Consider the following 13,163-nt stretch of genomic DNA (forward strand, 5'->3'; position numbering starts at 1 on the left):
GCTGCATAGTATTCCATGGTGTATATGTGCCACATTTTCTTAATCCAGTCTGTCACAGATGGACATTTGGGTTGATTCCAACTCTTTGCTATTGTTACACAGCATTTTCTGATATGCCTTACTAGAGAATAAAATTTCTATTTTTGGAAAAAACCAACAACAACTTTTGAAGCTGACCTGTGTTTGCCATGTTTATTTCGGGTCTGTGGTTATGCTTATCTCTGATTCCAGAGTGAAGGGAGGTGGGCAGGGCGTGGGTGTCCATGAAGGCACCTCTGTCCTCCCTGCAGGCCAAATCCGCCCTGGCTTGTCCTGTGTCTAGGGACAATGTCCTGCTTTACAAAGTCAAGGCTGTGCCCATAAAAAGCCTTATAATCTTTTGGTTTCTCCGTTTGCTCATGAGTGATGCACAGGCCCTGATGACTGTCATCCTCTTCACAGCCTCCATGAATCTCCTGATGAACTCCCTCAGAAGGTGGAAGGAGCACCTGACACTGATCTGAGATCAGCAGCAGCCACGCCCACCCTGTGGGCGGTTAAGAGACAGCCAGTGGCATTAGCCGTGGGCGATCAGATTTGAGGACTCAGGATTCTGGTTTCCTGAGTGTCCTGGACCTGAGGGCTGCAGGAATGACAGCGACAGTTCTTCAGGCAGGTGCCACAGCACCCATACACTGCCAGCATTTTGTGCAAAATACCCAAAGCCACATCACCAGATCTGGGCTCTCCTAGCCTCCCTTTGCTAAAATGCTGGCCAAAGAGCTTACTTAACGAGCCAATCAAGGGCACAAGATAGGTGAAACCTGCATGTTTTGTTTGTTAAACTATTTGCCTCATGGCACAAGATGGCTTACTATATGAAAATAAACAAAAGGAATAACTGCGGCATCATGGTTTTGTTAAGATGTCCCAAAGCTGATCAGGGCTTCCTGTTAAAATCTAAGTAAGACTCTTCTTAGGTGGCTTACATTCAGTCAGCTGTGGCTCTGTGCAAAGAAAACCAGTTTCCCTTGCTCAGGAATTTGCAGCCACTGATAAGAGAGGAAAAGTGTGACTCCACCTGGAGGGTCATGATACAATCGGCTCTCTGACCCTGTGGAGGTGCAGGGGCTTGTTCTGCATGCCAGGCTGAGGACTCTCCGGACTGAGGCATTCAGAGTTGAAGCTTTAAATCAGAAGGGGGTTCCCTGCCAATTTCATCGCAAGTCAGCAGCATCCAAAGAGTGGCGCTGAAGAAAATCTCATCACCATGGGTTCAGTTTAGATTGCTAGTCGGCTCAGAAAACTACCTGCAATTGTGTTTCCAGGATGCATCACAAATACTCTCCACATGAGTGAGACCATCAGCGGATGAAACTCAGCATGCTTAGTGTGGGGCCAAGTCCTCTAGCAAAGGACACAGTGGTTAACCTGCATTTCGAGGGCAGGCACTGCCAAGCCCTCATCAGGGATCCATCCAGAGAACTTTGGTAATTCGTGCAAAATCCCTGTATCACACAGTTTCCTTCCTTAATGTGATAAAGTGTAACGAAAACATCTACAGAGCCTCTTCAGCCCTGCAATGCATGGATGAGCGGAAGGCCACAAAGCCAGGTTGATTGCAGGGACGGGGCAGCAGGCGAGGCATGGTCACTGTGGAAAGCGACAGAGGCCACTCTTAACAGGCAGTCCAGCCAAGTGGGGGCCACAGTATCTTCTCTGCTTCCCATCAGGCCTTCACCTGTGGCCTTATTTTGTGGCTGCACTGAAACATGCTTGACACCAAGGTTTTCTTCAAATGTCGGTTTCCATTCATCCCACCGTGGTGCTTGTCCCTGTTGTCCTATGCCACTGTCCCCTCTTTTTGTAAGATTCACAGACTCCATTCCCCACTCCCTGACCCCCTACCTTGGACAGAGCGAGATATTTTTCCCTTGTGATTGAATACAATTCTCAGGCTTATCTATGCATCTCAGGCAAACACATGCCCACATGTATAGATGTGAATAAGTGAGCATTGAAGCTATTATACTGTGATGGTTGGTTGGCTCGTGTGTTCCTCACACTAGTCTCTTTGAGGCATGAGACCTTGCTCATTTTATGTTTGTATCCTCCCAGCACATACTATGTGCTTGATTTATAATTGTTAAATTAGCGAAGGTATTCCTGACACTATCTAGCATAGTCTTATATGGTAAGATATTTGATGAAAATATTTCTCTGTTGATTGCTGATTCCAATTCACGACCTCTAAGACACCATCTTAAATTTCATGCTCACAAACTAAGAGCTAGCTGAGGGATTGTATTAGGTATAATCTGTGTGTGTGTATACTCCTGTGTTACAGGTCATAGCACTCTCTACCATCAGAATGGAGCCTGCCTGAATGCGAGCTCAGTGAGAGGCAGATTCCATTCTCGGGCCCTTCCACGGTGACTTGCCTGCTCTGCTCCATCAACCACTTATTCACAAGTTCTGGGGCGACAAAGGGCACGTTTTGTTTCATCTTGTACAAAACCCTCGATGTGCACTCACTCACTCTACCTCAGCTCAAGAACTTCAGGGGCTGGGAGTGCATTTGGAGAGAAGGCATGTGCAATAGCTGGAAGCCTGAGCACAGGTGGGTTACACTGATGCTTTATAGCCAAACTATAGGAACTGGGGTTCTAAGGCCAGCAGGCTCAGGTGTTACCCCAGTGGCTCCCTTCAACAGGAGCATAGATAAGCCATGTCAGAAGAACCCACATTAGCCATCTCCAGGACTCCTTTCCCTCTCAACAGCAGGAGCTCCTGCAGTCAGAGCAGCGGTAATTTTCAAATCAGGCATGTGGTGATGCAGCAGGAAAGTGCCTGCATCCCAGGTGTCCCAGCAGCATTCTGGAGACCTCTAATATCCACATCTGCACCACAAAACTGCACAGCATTGATTGATACCAATCTTCCTACACATATCAGTAAGTGGTAATAGAATGCCTCAACAGCAGACAACCCAGGAACCAAAGACATACTGGATTTTCAAGTCAGAAGAATGCTTAGAGATCATCTGATCCAATAGCCATATCTTACAGTAAGCTGCGGAAGCCAGTGTCCACAGTGCTAAAGACATTGGTCCAAGGTCAAAGAATTTCAAACCCATAAATACCTCCAAGAAGCCTCCACTGGGACCTTATGATTTTAGTAACATTATCAACATTCATGGCCTATGTCTACTGATCTTAGTGTCTTCTCAGTAGGCAATTATTCTTTCTCACATCAATTTGCAGTTGATATATTATCAGCATTCTTGGTAAATTCATCTTGTGTTCTGGGTGAAGACTAACAGAGTCTTCCTTCTTGGGCTGTGTCATTCACGCTCATCCCTCATAACATCTGGCCACTGCTGTAAACACAGTGGCCTTTGAGAAATGCTTCTGAATTCTGACTAAGAAAGAGGAGAACTTTCAAACACAAGAAAGTGAACATTGTAGAGCTTACCACTCAAGATGGTTTTCTACAAATGCGGACATGGGGCTGATCTGCACCGTGTAAGTATCATTTGCCGAGTACTCAAAGAGTCCATAGTAAGGGTTGAAGAGCTCCTGAGACAGAAGGAAGAAGAACTCCCGCGAGGGGCCACTGTAGTCCAGGCTGCAAAGAAAGCAGAGGTCCAGGAAGCTCATTCGGTGCCCAGACGTGAGGGGACCTGTTTGCACCCAAATTCTAGTGTGCCCTTTCAGAGTTGGGTGCTGGGGAAAGCAGAGAGCAGCCTCTGCTCTTTGGAGTGAATCTCAGTGGAAGTATCAATCCTCATCAAGAAAATGAGGATGCAGTAATTGGTTTGGAGATGTTTCTTAACCAGATGTCCATGAATAAACTCTCATGGCAGCTTTCCTTGGTGTTTTCTTTTGATCATCTAACACCTCAGAGCTAAAACACACAGCCAGCCCATTGAACACAAGGCCTTTGTCGCGGGACACATAAAAGAATTTTCTGCAACAGTGAGTGTGTGCATGCGTGTGTGTGTGCATGTGGGCTTGTCCTTCATGGTTGAGGTGGTTTCCCATGAAATCACTGAAATGATATGAAAAGTTTGGCATGAAGTTGTATACATGCACTTTAAGAGAAAGAGTTTTTTAAATTAGATACTCAGAAGCGCACAACACCTAAAAAAGAAAGATCCAGTGCCCTGGGACTGTATTTTTGGCTTATCCTTTGACCATGTCATCTCAGACTCTTGTGTATGTCAATAATCTTAGGTTTTTGAAGAACATGGCATTTTTTGAAGCTTGGCAATACCCGAAAAGAAGGACCTCCTGGGAGGGAATCGCCCTGGGGTGAAGGCTGACAGCTACCCTGCTCCTTCCTGAGAAAAATCACCCCTGATCCTGAGGCTCTGGCCCACCCACGCTTAGGTGTCTGCATAAAACTCCTGGTGTCTCACCCCTCCTCTCCAACAAAGGTGACGTAGAGCTTGTTTCGCTGGAGCTCTTTCCGCGAATAGGCCATCACTTGATTGAAGGTTCCCTCCAACAAATGATCCCGGCGAATAATGAGCCTGAGAAGGAGAAGGGGTGGTGAGTGGTGGCCCTCAAGTCAGGATGCTGGACAGGGTTCTAAATGAGTTGTGAGTGCCCAGGTTTAGGTTCTCACTCCCCAGCCTCTCCAACGAGAGGAAAGAGCAGGATGCAGGTTCTGTCAGTTCATCGAGGGATTATCTGAACACGCTTTTCAAAACATCAGGAGCGCAAGGAAAATGTGTACACTTTTTGTGCATGCCATCATATGGAACCGCTTTTAAGATAGTTCATTTTGATCAACTCATAGGATATCGCTTAAGATTCCTGAGTTTGGGTTCAGCTTTTTAAGATGAAAATAATAAACCCAGAAGGAAAACTATAAACAACGTTTTACTTAGACTTCAATTACAAAGTTACCAAGAGTCTTTAAATTTGACTAACGAGTTTAATTTTTTCCCAAGAATAAGTGAAGGGAAATATGAGATTTTTTATTTAGTTCAAGATTCCTTGTTTTCTGAAAAGGTCTACCCTGTGATTTTCTACATGCCTTTGTCTAAAATATTCTGTTCTTTCTCATTCTCTTTCCCTCTCTTACCTTCTCTTCCTGCCTCCCTTCCAATTTCCTAATGTCCTTTCTTCTTTCCTTCCAGCTTCCCAACTTCTTTCTTCCCCCGCTTCAGACCATAACCACTACCACACCAGAGTAGCCGATCTCAAAAGCAATATTACAAGGGTCTAGGGGAGAAGGGGATAGAAAAATCTACTGTCTGAATTCAGTGCTAAGCACTGGAACACTCACTTAATTTTCCCTGGACCCTGACCAAATCCTTTGGCTTCCAGTTTTCTGTAGAAATTGCGGAGCTTAGCCTCAAAGTCTCTCCGGTAGGGGGAAGGGGCTCTTGCGCTGGCTCTCTGTAAACCTGCAGAGAGAAGCACACAGAGGTCATCACTTTCTTTTTTCTTCTTTTTCTTCTTCTTCTTCTCCTTTTTTTTTTTTTTTTTTTTTTGAGAAGGAGTCTCGCTCCGTTGCCCAGGCTGGAGTGCAGTGGTGCAATCTCGGCTCACCGTAACCTCCACCTCCTGGGTTCAAGCGACTCTCCTACTTCAGCCTCCTGAGTAGCTGGGATTATAGGTGCATGCCACCACACCTGGCTGATTTTTTTTTTTTGTATTTTTAGTAGAGACAGGGTTTCACCATGTTGACCAGGCTGGTCTCAAACTCCTGACCTCAGGTGATTCACCCGCCTTGGCCTCCCAAACTGCTGGGATTATAGGCGTGTACTACCACACCCAGCTAATTTTTGTTAATTTTTGTATTTTTAGTAGAGATGAGCTTTCACTATGTTGGCCAGGCTGGTCTGGAACTCCTGACCTCAAGTGATTCGCCCGCCTAGGCCTCCCAAAGTGCTGGGATTACAGGCATGAGGTCATCACTTTCTGTGGAAGAACAAATACACAGAGTGACAGTAGAGCAAGAGCCCAACAGAGGCACATTCTGGCATCTCCATATTCTTCTTCTCCAAGAAGTCCCTTGATTTCCATCACTCTCTCAGTGGCTTTTATAATAAATAGAAACAATATGCTAAAGTATAAAAATAATATACTAAATTCATTTATGAGTTCTAATGAGAATAAATATTTATGTCTTCCTCTCTAATTCTTTCAAGTTATACTTCTCTTAAAAGGACCTGGATGAGCATTTTTCTTGGCTTTAATTGTACTTGCATAATCTAAAATAATTAACATAAACTGAACTAAACTTTCCCTGTAAGTTGCTACAAGAAATGATTGAAACTATAATGAGGTAAGTAGGACTTTCGTATATGTGTCTGTCATGCTCCTGTATTGATATTGATGCTCAAATAAACATACCTGTACACAAAGGCTCAGAGCATTTAGGAGTTTATATTAGATTAGAGTTTATATTAGATGACGCTGCATCATAAAAGTAAAGTTTACAATAATAATAATTCATTAACTCTATATAGGGGAGAACTTTTGTCTCATTTAGAGTGCTTTGTAAATACTTTACTATATATACCTTTTAATTAAAACAAAATGGAAAATTAACATTCTTACCCGAGTTTTAAAGATGGTCAGAATCAAGGCTTGCCCATTCAATAACCATTTATTACTTACTTACTATATTCCAGGTACTAAGCTTACAATTTAGAGAAGACTGATGCTGGTAAACTCTCAGAAATGAGTATATAATACAAGTTACAATGATTGTTATCCAGGAAAGAAAGAAACCCAGTTCATTGAGATCACAGAATCTGCTGGCTAAGTCTGGGAAGGCATCCCTGGGGACAATCTGAAGAATAAATAGGCACAAATTAGATTGCATGGGTCAAGAAAAGCTTTGCCTTAACTAAGAGAGAAGATGAGCTGGGAGAAGAAGAGCATTCCAGGTGGAAGATCAGCATGTGCAAAGGTCCTGTGGCAGAATGGAAAGTGGTACTCCAGTTTGTCTGTAGCACAGGGTCCAAGGACCAAAGTGGTACAAAAACAAGGCCTGAGAGGTGGGCAGGTGCTGCACGAAACGGGACAAGGTACATTGTTAAGCAATTTTGTTTTATGCTAAGTATAGTAGGAAGCCCTTGCATGATGGCTGGCACGATGTCACTTGAATCATAAAAACATCCATCTTCCTGCAGAAGAGAACAAAACCCCAGAGGACCAAGGTGGATTTAAAGAGCTCAAATGGGACTAGGCTGGTGTCAGTGGAGATGAAGCGAAGTGGGCAGAGAGGAGATGTATTTAAGAGGCAACGAACTGGATATAGGTAGTGAGGGAGAGTTGGGTTTCAGATTTTGTAACTGAACGCCCTGCGGTGACATTCACTGAGACGGGGAGTAGTAGAAAAAGAACACATTTGTGGGGGAAGAGTATGAACTTTGTCTTTGATGATAGTCCTTTTGTCTGGAGAGAGACACAGTTTGAGTGGAGAAGAAAGCCTGGGTTTGAGCCTTAAGGATGATAGGAAGAGGAGGATGAGGCCGTGGAAATGGCCAGGGAAGTAGACGAGACACCTGGAGTGGTGTCCCAGAAGCAAACTGAAGAGGGGCTGCTGGGGCACAGCAGCTGGTCATGTTACAGGCTGCTGAAGATTAGGATGGCTGAGAACGGCCTGCCGGATTGGGTGGCCAGAGTTCATGGTGACCTTAGTGAAGACACCTCCTTTCGTGACCTCCAGGTGTGACAGAGAAGATGTGTGCAGGTTTGCTAGTCTTGTGGGTCTGATGGCAGGCCTTTGAGAAAATTTCTGCTGGATGGCTTCAACTTCTCAGTGAAGTAAAACAGGATGTCATTTGCTAGGAGAGAGGAGGGGTGCTGAGGGTTGGAGGCTTTAGGGGAAATGTTTGAAATAATAGTAGAGGAGATAGAAAAAAATGTGCTAGAATTTTCCTTTGGGTTTTCAAGGTTCATGTGAGATGAGAGATGACTAATTTAGAATTAATAATCTGCCTTGTGAGGTGAATTTGTCCGAGAGTACCTGATTGCAGAAGTAGGGGAAGCAGACAGGAAGGTTCATCTAGGGATGAAGCTCTCCCAGAGGGTGCAAACAAAACAGAGAGGGCCAGGGGAGTTCACGGCATTGGCAAGGATGCTACTGAAATGATGAACTGCAGAATCTATGCTGCATCAGGGAAAGACGTTAGAAAGGAAAGGAGAAAAGTCCATGAACCAGAGGCCTTGATGAGGCCAAAAGATGGTACTAGGGAGGGTAGTGGATCAAGCACATTGGAAGGGAAGAGGAGGTTTGAATTAGTGATTGTGGAGAAGATCACAAGGTCAGGAATGTGATTTTGGGAGTAAGTGGTTGAGGCAGGGGAGGAGAAAGTCATTGCAGACAAAGTCTAGAGACTGGGAAGCCAGGGAACGGAATGAGGGTCCCTGTCGATGTTGAAGTCATCCAGGAGGATGGAAGGACCTGCTTGGGAAGGAGAGGAAGACCACAAGGCAGGGGCCACAGGCCTTGAGAATGAGAAAAAGGTTGGTAGATGACAGTAACTGGGAGAAAGGGAGGGGAAGGATATGGCTGAATGGTAAAAGCAAGGAAGCGTGGGGGGCCCTGCCCACCTGGGCCCCACAACACCTGGGCCTGAGGGGACCAATGGCCATCGCTTGCAAAGAAGTGGTCTTGCTGGAATACCAGGTTTTGGGATGTACACAGAACTATAATACAGGTCTGTCAGTGCAAGTATAATTTTCTATCCAGCACATTTCAGTATATTTTATTAATTATGATTTTCACTACCGCTGGTACTGTCACCTGTTCCCATGATGACTGCTGTGCATTTCTCAAATAATTTATGCTTTACAAAGTACTTTGGCATAAACTTCATGATTCACCATCTCCGTAGCACCTGGGTAGATTTCATACAGGCCTAAGAGAATAGGGATTGTAAAGTTTAAAAATCAACATATTTGGATTACATATTCTAGGACCCTGTGGTCAATGCTAAAGAATAAAGAAGTATTTTGACAAAATGAATTGGATGATTACTTAGATTCATGGCATCAGTCATATCTCTATCAGGCAAGTTTATTCCTTTTAGAATATCCAAATAATTCTCATATAGGAAATAACTCTTCGTTTACTCTTATTTTTCTATTTGCGGTATGATATCTCTCCCATATAATGATGTTAACATCACAGTCTAGTATCAGTCTGTAGACCAAAGCATAGGCACATTATTGGGCTGGGACAATCTCTACAACATGGCAGACCATCATGCAGTCCTACAGCTTCTTCAAACTTTTCCCCCAAAACCCCCTACTTTTGTCTTCACTTCCCAAAGGTAGGTCATCCTGTGAGCGCTGAAAGTGTGTGACTGTACTGATGTTGGCTCTAGCAAAGCTCCTGGTCCTCTTAGGCAAAGGGATCTTAATTATGTTGTGTGTCAGAGGTATTAAGCATTGCACATTTCCTTAACAATGCTGTTGGTACACTTGTTTGGAGGAAGTGACAACAGGGAGATACAATCTTGAAAACATATTTTAATGACTAGCAAAACTACCTCTAAGAGAGAGTTCTGAATGCTACAACTTGGAGGAACCAGACTAAAAGATACTCTAGTCTGGAGATCTATGGCAGTACTGAATGATACTAACTCTGAGTGTGACATCCCTTCTCAGAGAAAAAGCTTATTGCCAAGTTCTGTTTCTCTCGGGAATTCCACCATTGGCTTCAGAAACCATGCTCCAACCCTGGCCCTAGAGCTTGTGAGATAGGATGTTCCTAGATGTTTCAAACTAATCTCTTTTATTTTAAATGAAACCTACAACGATGTGATAATGCAAGTCAAATACGAATGGAAAAATTCTCCAATATCTGGATCCAGTCTGGAGGTATGGATTTGACCTAAGCTCTTTATCTTGCTGAATCCAGAAAATTTCTTTTTTTTCGTTTGTTTGTTTTTTGAGACAGGGTCTTACTCTGTTGACTAGTGCTTGGAGTGCAATGGCACAATCTCAGTTCACTGCAACCTCTGTCTCCTGGGTTCAAGAGATCATATCTTAGCCTCCTGAATAGCTGATACTAAAGGCGTGCACCACCACACCTGGTTAATTTAAATTTTTTTTTTTTTTGGTAGAGATGTGGTCTCACTATATTGCCCAGGCTGGTCTCAAAGAACTCTTAGGCTCAAGTGATCCGCCCACCTCAGCTTCCCAAAGTGTTGGGATTACAGGCGTGAGCCACTGTGTCTGGCAAAAATATCTTTTATTCACTAAACAGTTCAACATATATATTCCCTCACTTGGAAGGGAAAATACCTACAAAGAATTTTTGTACCACAAGTTCATTCTCATACATAAAGAAAACGGGAAATAATTTTGAAATGTGTAAGAAAATTCTTTGGAATCTTTGTGGAGGTATGACAATGGTTCCTAGTAGCTCTATCACCAAAAGTGGTGTGCAGTCGATTCAGAGTCACAAGGCAGAATGTTTCAGAAAGGGCTCTTCCCTTCGACATGCTTGGAGAGTGACTTTGGAATGCAATAGTAATTTAGAGCAGGGACAGTAACCTTTTTCTGCAAAGGACCAGAGAGTAAATATTTTAGGCTTTGCAGACCATGTGGTTTCTGTTGCTATTACTCATGTCTGGTGTGAAAGCTAGCATAGAACAGGCATGGCTGGGGTCCAACTATACTTTATTTATGGACACCGCAATTTAAATTTCATATAGTTTTCATGTGTCATAAAATACTGTCTTAATTTTTTTTCTTTTTTTTCTTTCTTTCTTTTTTTTTTTTTTTTTTAGATAGGGTCTGTCTTTGTTGTCCAGATAGGAGTGCAGTGGAGAAATCACAGCTCACTGCAGCCTCAACCTCCTGGGCTCAAGGAACCCTCCTGCTTCAGCCTCCCTAGTAGCATATACTACCTCACTTGGCTTATTTTTAATTTTTTGTAGAGAAGGGGATCTTGCTATGTTGCCCAGGCTGGTCTTTAACTCCTGGGCTCAAATGATCCTTCTGGCTTGGCCTCCCACAGTACTGGGATTACAAGCATGAGACACCTGCCCAGCAAAACCTTTTTTTTCCCCAACCATTTCAAACTGTAAACCCCATTCTGCTTGGGGGAGCATTACAAAAAACAGGCAGCCATTTGTCAAAACCCGATAGAGTGCATTTTCAATTAGGGAATTGGGAAGGCCAAGAGAAAGAACACACACATACAGTTGCCTTTCATTCACCTTCACTGGAGGAAACACATGGCCACTTAACAGGAGCTATTAGCCCAGATTCCTGTTACCTGGGGAGTTCTGAGGTGAAGAACAGGGTGAACAGCGAGGAGAGAAGCTATACCCAGGGTGGAAGGCAGCCTGCAGGGGGACGTAGGACATAATCTCTTCTTCAAAGAGACTGCAAATGAAAAAAAAAAAAAAAAGAAAGAAAGAAAGAAAGAAAAAGAAAAGTCAGTTTTACGTCCCCGGGAAAGTGTTCATGAATTGGGGTAGCAGCAGTTACAGTTCTTGTAAAGCAACAAAAGCAATTAGATTTAAATGTAGTATAGAAAGATAGGTACATCCCGCTTGCAAATTCTCAGTGTTGTTTTAAACCCTGATTAATCCTACAGCAACGTCTCCATCAAGTGCTTTATGCAGCTCTTGCTACCTCAGTTGGCAAATCTAAGGACTGTGATGGACACGGGTACAAGGGTGGGGTCCCGTTTGCGTTGCAGTTACTAGAATCCTCTAGAACAAGCGGTGAGTGTTTCAGTCTAGGCCGTTTTCAGGGTGGTCGTGACAGAGGAGAGCTGCCCAGGGAAGCTTTTCCAGAAGGATTTCAGGCCTAGCCCCTTACCTCAGCAAAATGACCAGATCCGCATCACAGGACAACTTCTCAAGCCCGTGATTACCCTCAGTCCGAATGTAATGGATTTTCTCCCTGAATCATGCGAGAAAGAAGAGGAAAATTAGACGCCAATGCATAAGCTCAGGAATATATCTTCTTCGGATCTCTTATTTCCTCTTCCAATACTGCTGAATAGCAATGTCCTAACGTACCATGTATTTTGCAGAATTCTAAGCTCGTATCACAGGCTCTCACGATGCTCTATAATGGATGGCTTTTCTACAGACTTGCACAGGTACAGAAGCCGAGGAACACAGCAAAGTTAGGTCCTCAGGTAGCTAAGACAGTCAGGAGTGGAGCTGGGTAAGAGACGGCTCCTGAAAGTGTTCTGGGGCCAGGCACAGTGGTTCACGCTTGTAATCCCAGCACTTTGGGAGGCCAAGGCAGGCAGATCACGAGGTCAGGAGTTTGAGACCAGCCTGAGAAATAATGGTGAAACTCCATCTCTACTAACAATACAAAAATTAGCCAGGCGTGGTGGTGCCTGCCTGTAATCACAGCTACTCAGGATGCTGAAGCAGGAGAATCGCTTGAACCCGGGAGGCGGACGTTGCAGTGAAATGAGATCATGCCACTGCCCTCCAGCCTGGGCGACAGAGTGAGACTTCATCTCAAAAAAAAAAAAAAGACTGTTCTGGGCTCATGTCATGTTGGAAGCCATGGGAAGAAAGAGTGAGCTGGTAGGTGGTGTCTCTCGAGAAATCTTGCGCCTGATAGAAAATTTATAATGCCACATTGGACACAGAGGGGGCCTGGCCCCAAGAACCAAGAACAGTCTCCCAGGTCAGTCAAGGCACAGGCATCAATTTTCTCTCTGTTAGCTACAACTTCATCTATTCTGATCCTTTTAGACAACCTCCAACTCCAACTCGGCAAATTGTTTCAAGTAAGTCTGTGGATAAGTAGGAGTTTTTGGATCAAATTAACTTTTTAATTTGCTTCCCTGATGTTATTCAGATATTACAAACACCATATCCAGAATCTTTCTATTGTATGCACGCGTCAAAGGAGTTAGTATTTTTTGCCTTTTTTGAAGAGATGCAGCAGAAATCAGGGAAAATTAAGGATCTGTTTTTTAAAAATCTTTAACGTTTTTCTTTTTTTGTTTAATTTTTACTTTGAGGTAATTTTAGAGTCATGTGTAATTATAAGAAATAAACAGACAGATCCTGTATACCCCTCATTCAGTTTCTCCCAGTGGTAAAAGATGGATGATTTTCTTTTCTTCTGTTTTCTTTCTTTCTTTTTTTTTTTTTTGAGACAGAGTCTTGCTCTGTTGCCCAGGCTGGAGGCAGTGGTGCAATCTCAGCTCACTGCAACCTCTGC

General features: G+C 43.8%; 1 protein-coding gene and 1 long non-coding RNA gene across 5 annotated transcripts in view; one reads left to right on the plus strand and one right to left on the minus strand.

Annotated features, from left to right (window-relative positions):
- Positions 1–3,848, plus strand: part of LOC105523794 — a 14,280-nt gene extending 10,432 nt beyond the window's left edge. Inside the window, exons 2-3 of the long non-coding RNA XR_001003649.1 lie at positions 442–1,593; positions 2,327–3,848. This is a non-coding gene — a long non-coding RNA (uncharacterized LOC105523794). The remainder of the gene's footprint in view (positions 1–441; positions 1,594–2,326) is intronic.
- The window catches only part of HECW1 (HECT, C2 and WW domain containing E3 ubiquitin protein ligase 1), a 469,289-nt gene that overhangs the window by 52,103 nt on the left and 404,023 nt on the right, over positions 1–13,163 (minus strand). For all 4 annotated transcript variants that reach the window (XM_011958796.1, XM_011958795.1, XM_011958794.1 and 1 more), the window contains 5 exons: positions 11,787–11,870; positions 11,236–11,345; positions 5,275–5,395; positions 4,400–4,513; positions 3,454–3,606 (listed from right to left, as the gene is read on the minus strand). In XM_011958796.1, the coding sequence (XP_011814186.1) occupies positions 3,454–3,606; positions 4,400–4,513; positions 5,275–5,395; positions 11,236–11,345; positions 11,787–11,870 (582 nt within the window). The remainder of the gene's footprint in view (positions 1–3,453; positions 3,607–4,399; positions 4,514–5,274; positions 5,396–11,235; positions 11,346–11,786; positions 11,871–13,163) is intronic.

The sequence above is a fragment of the Colobus angolensis genome, unplaced genomic scaffold, assembly GCF_000951035.1.
Source record: "Colobus angolensis palliatus isolate OR3802 unplaced genomic scaffold, Cang.pa_1.0 Scaffold475, whole genome shotgun sequence".
NCBI lineage: Eukaryota > Metazoa > Chordata > Mammalia > Primates > Cercopithecidae > Colobus > Colobus angolensis.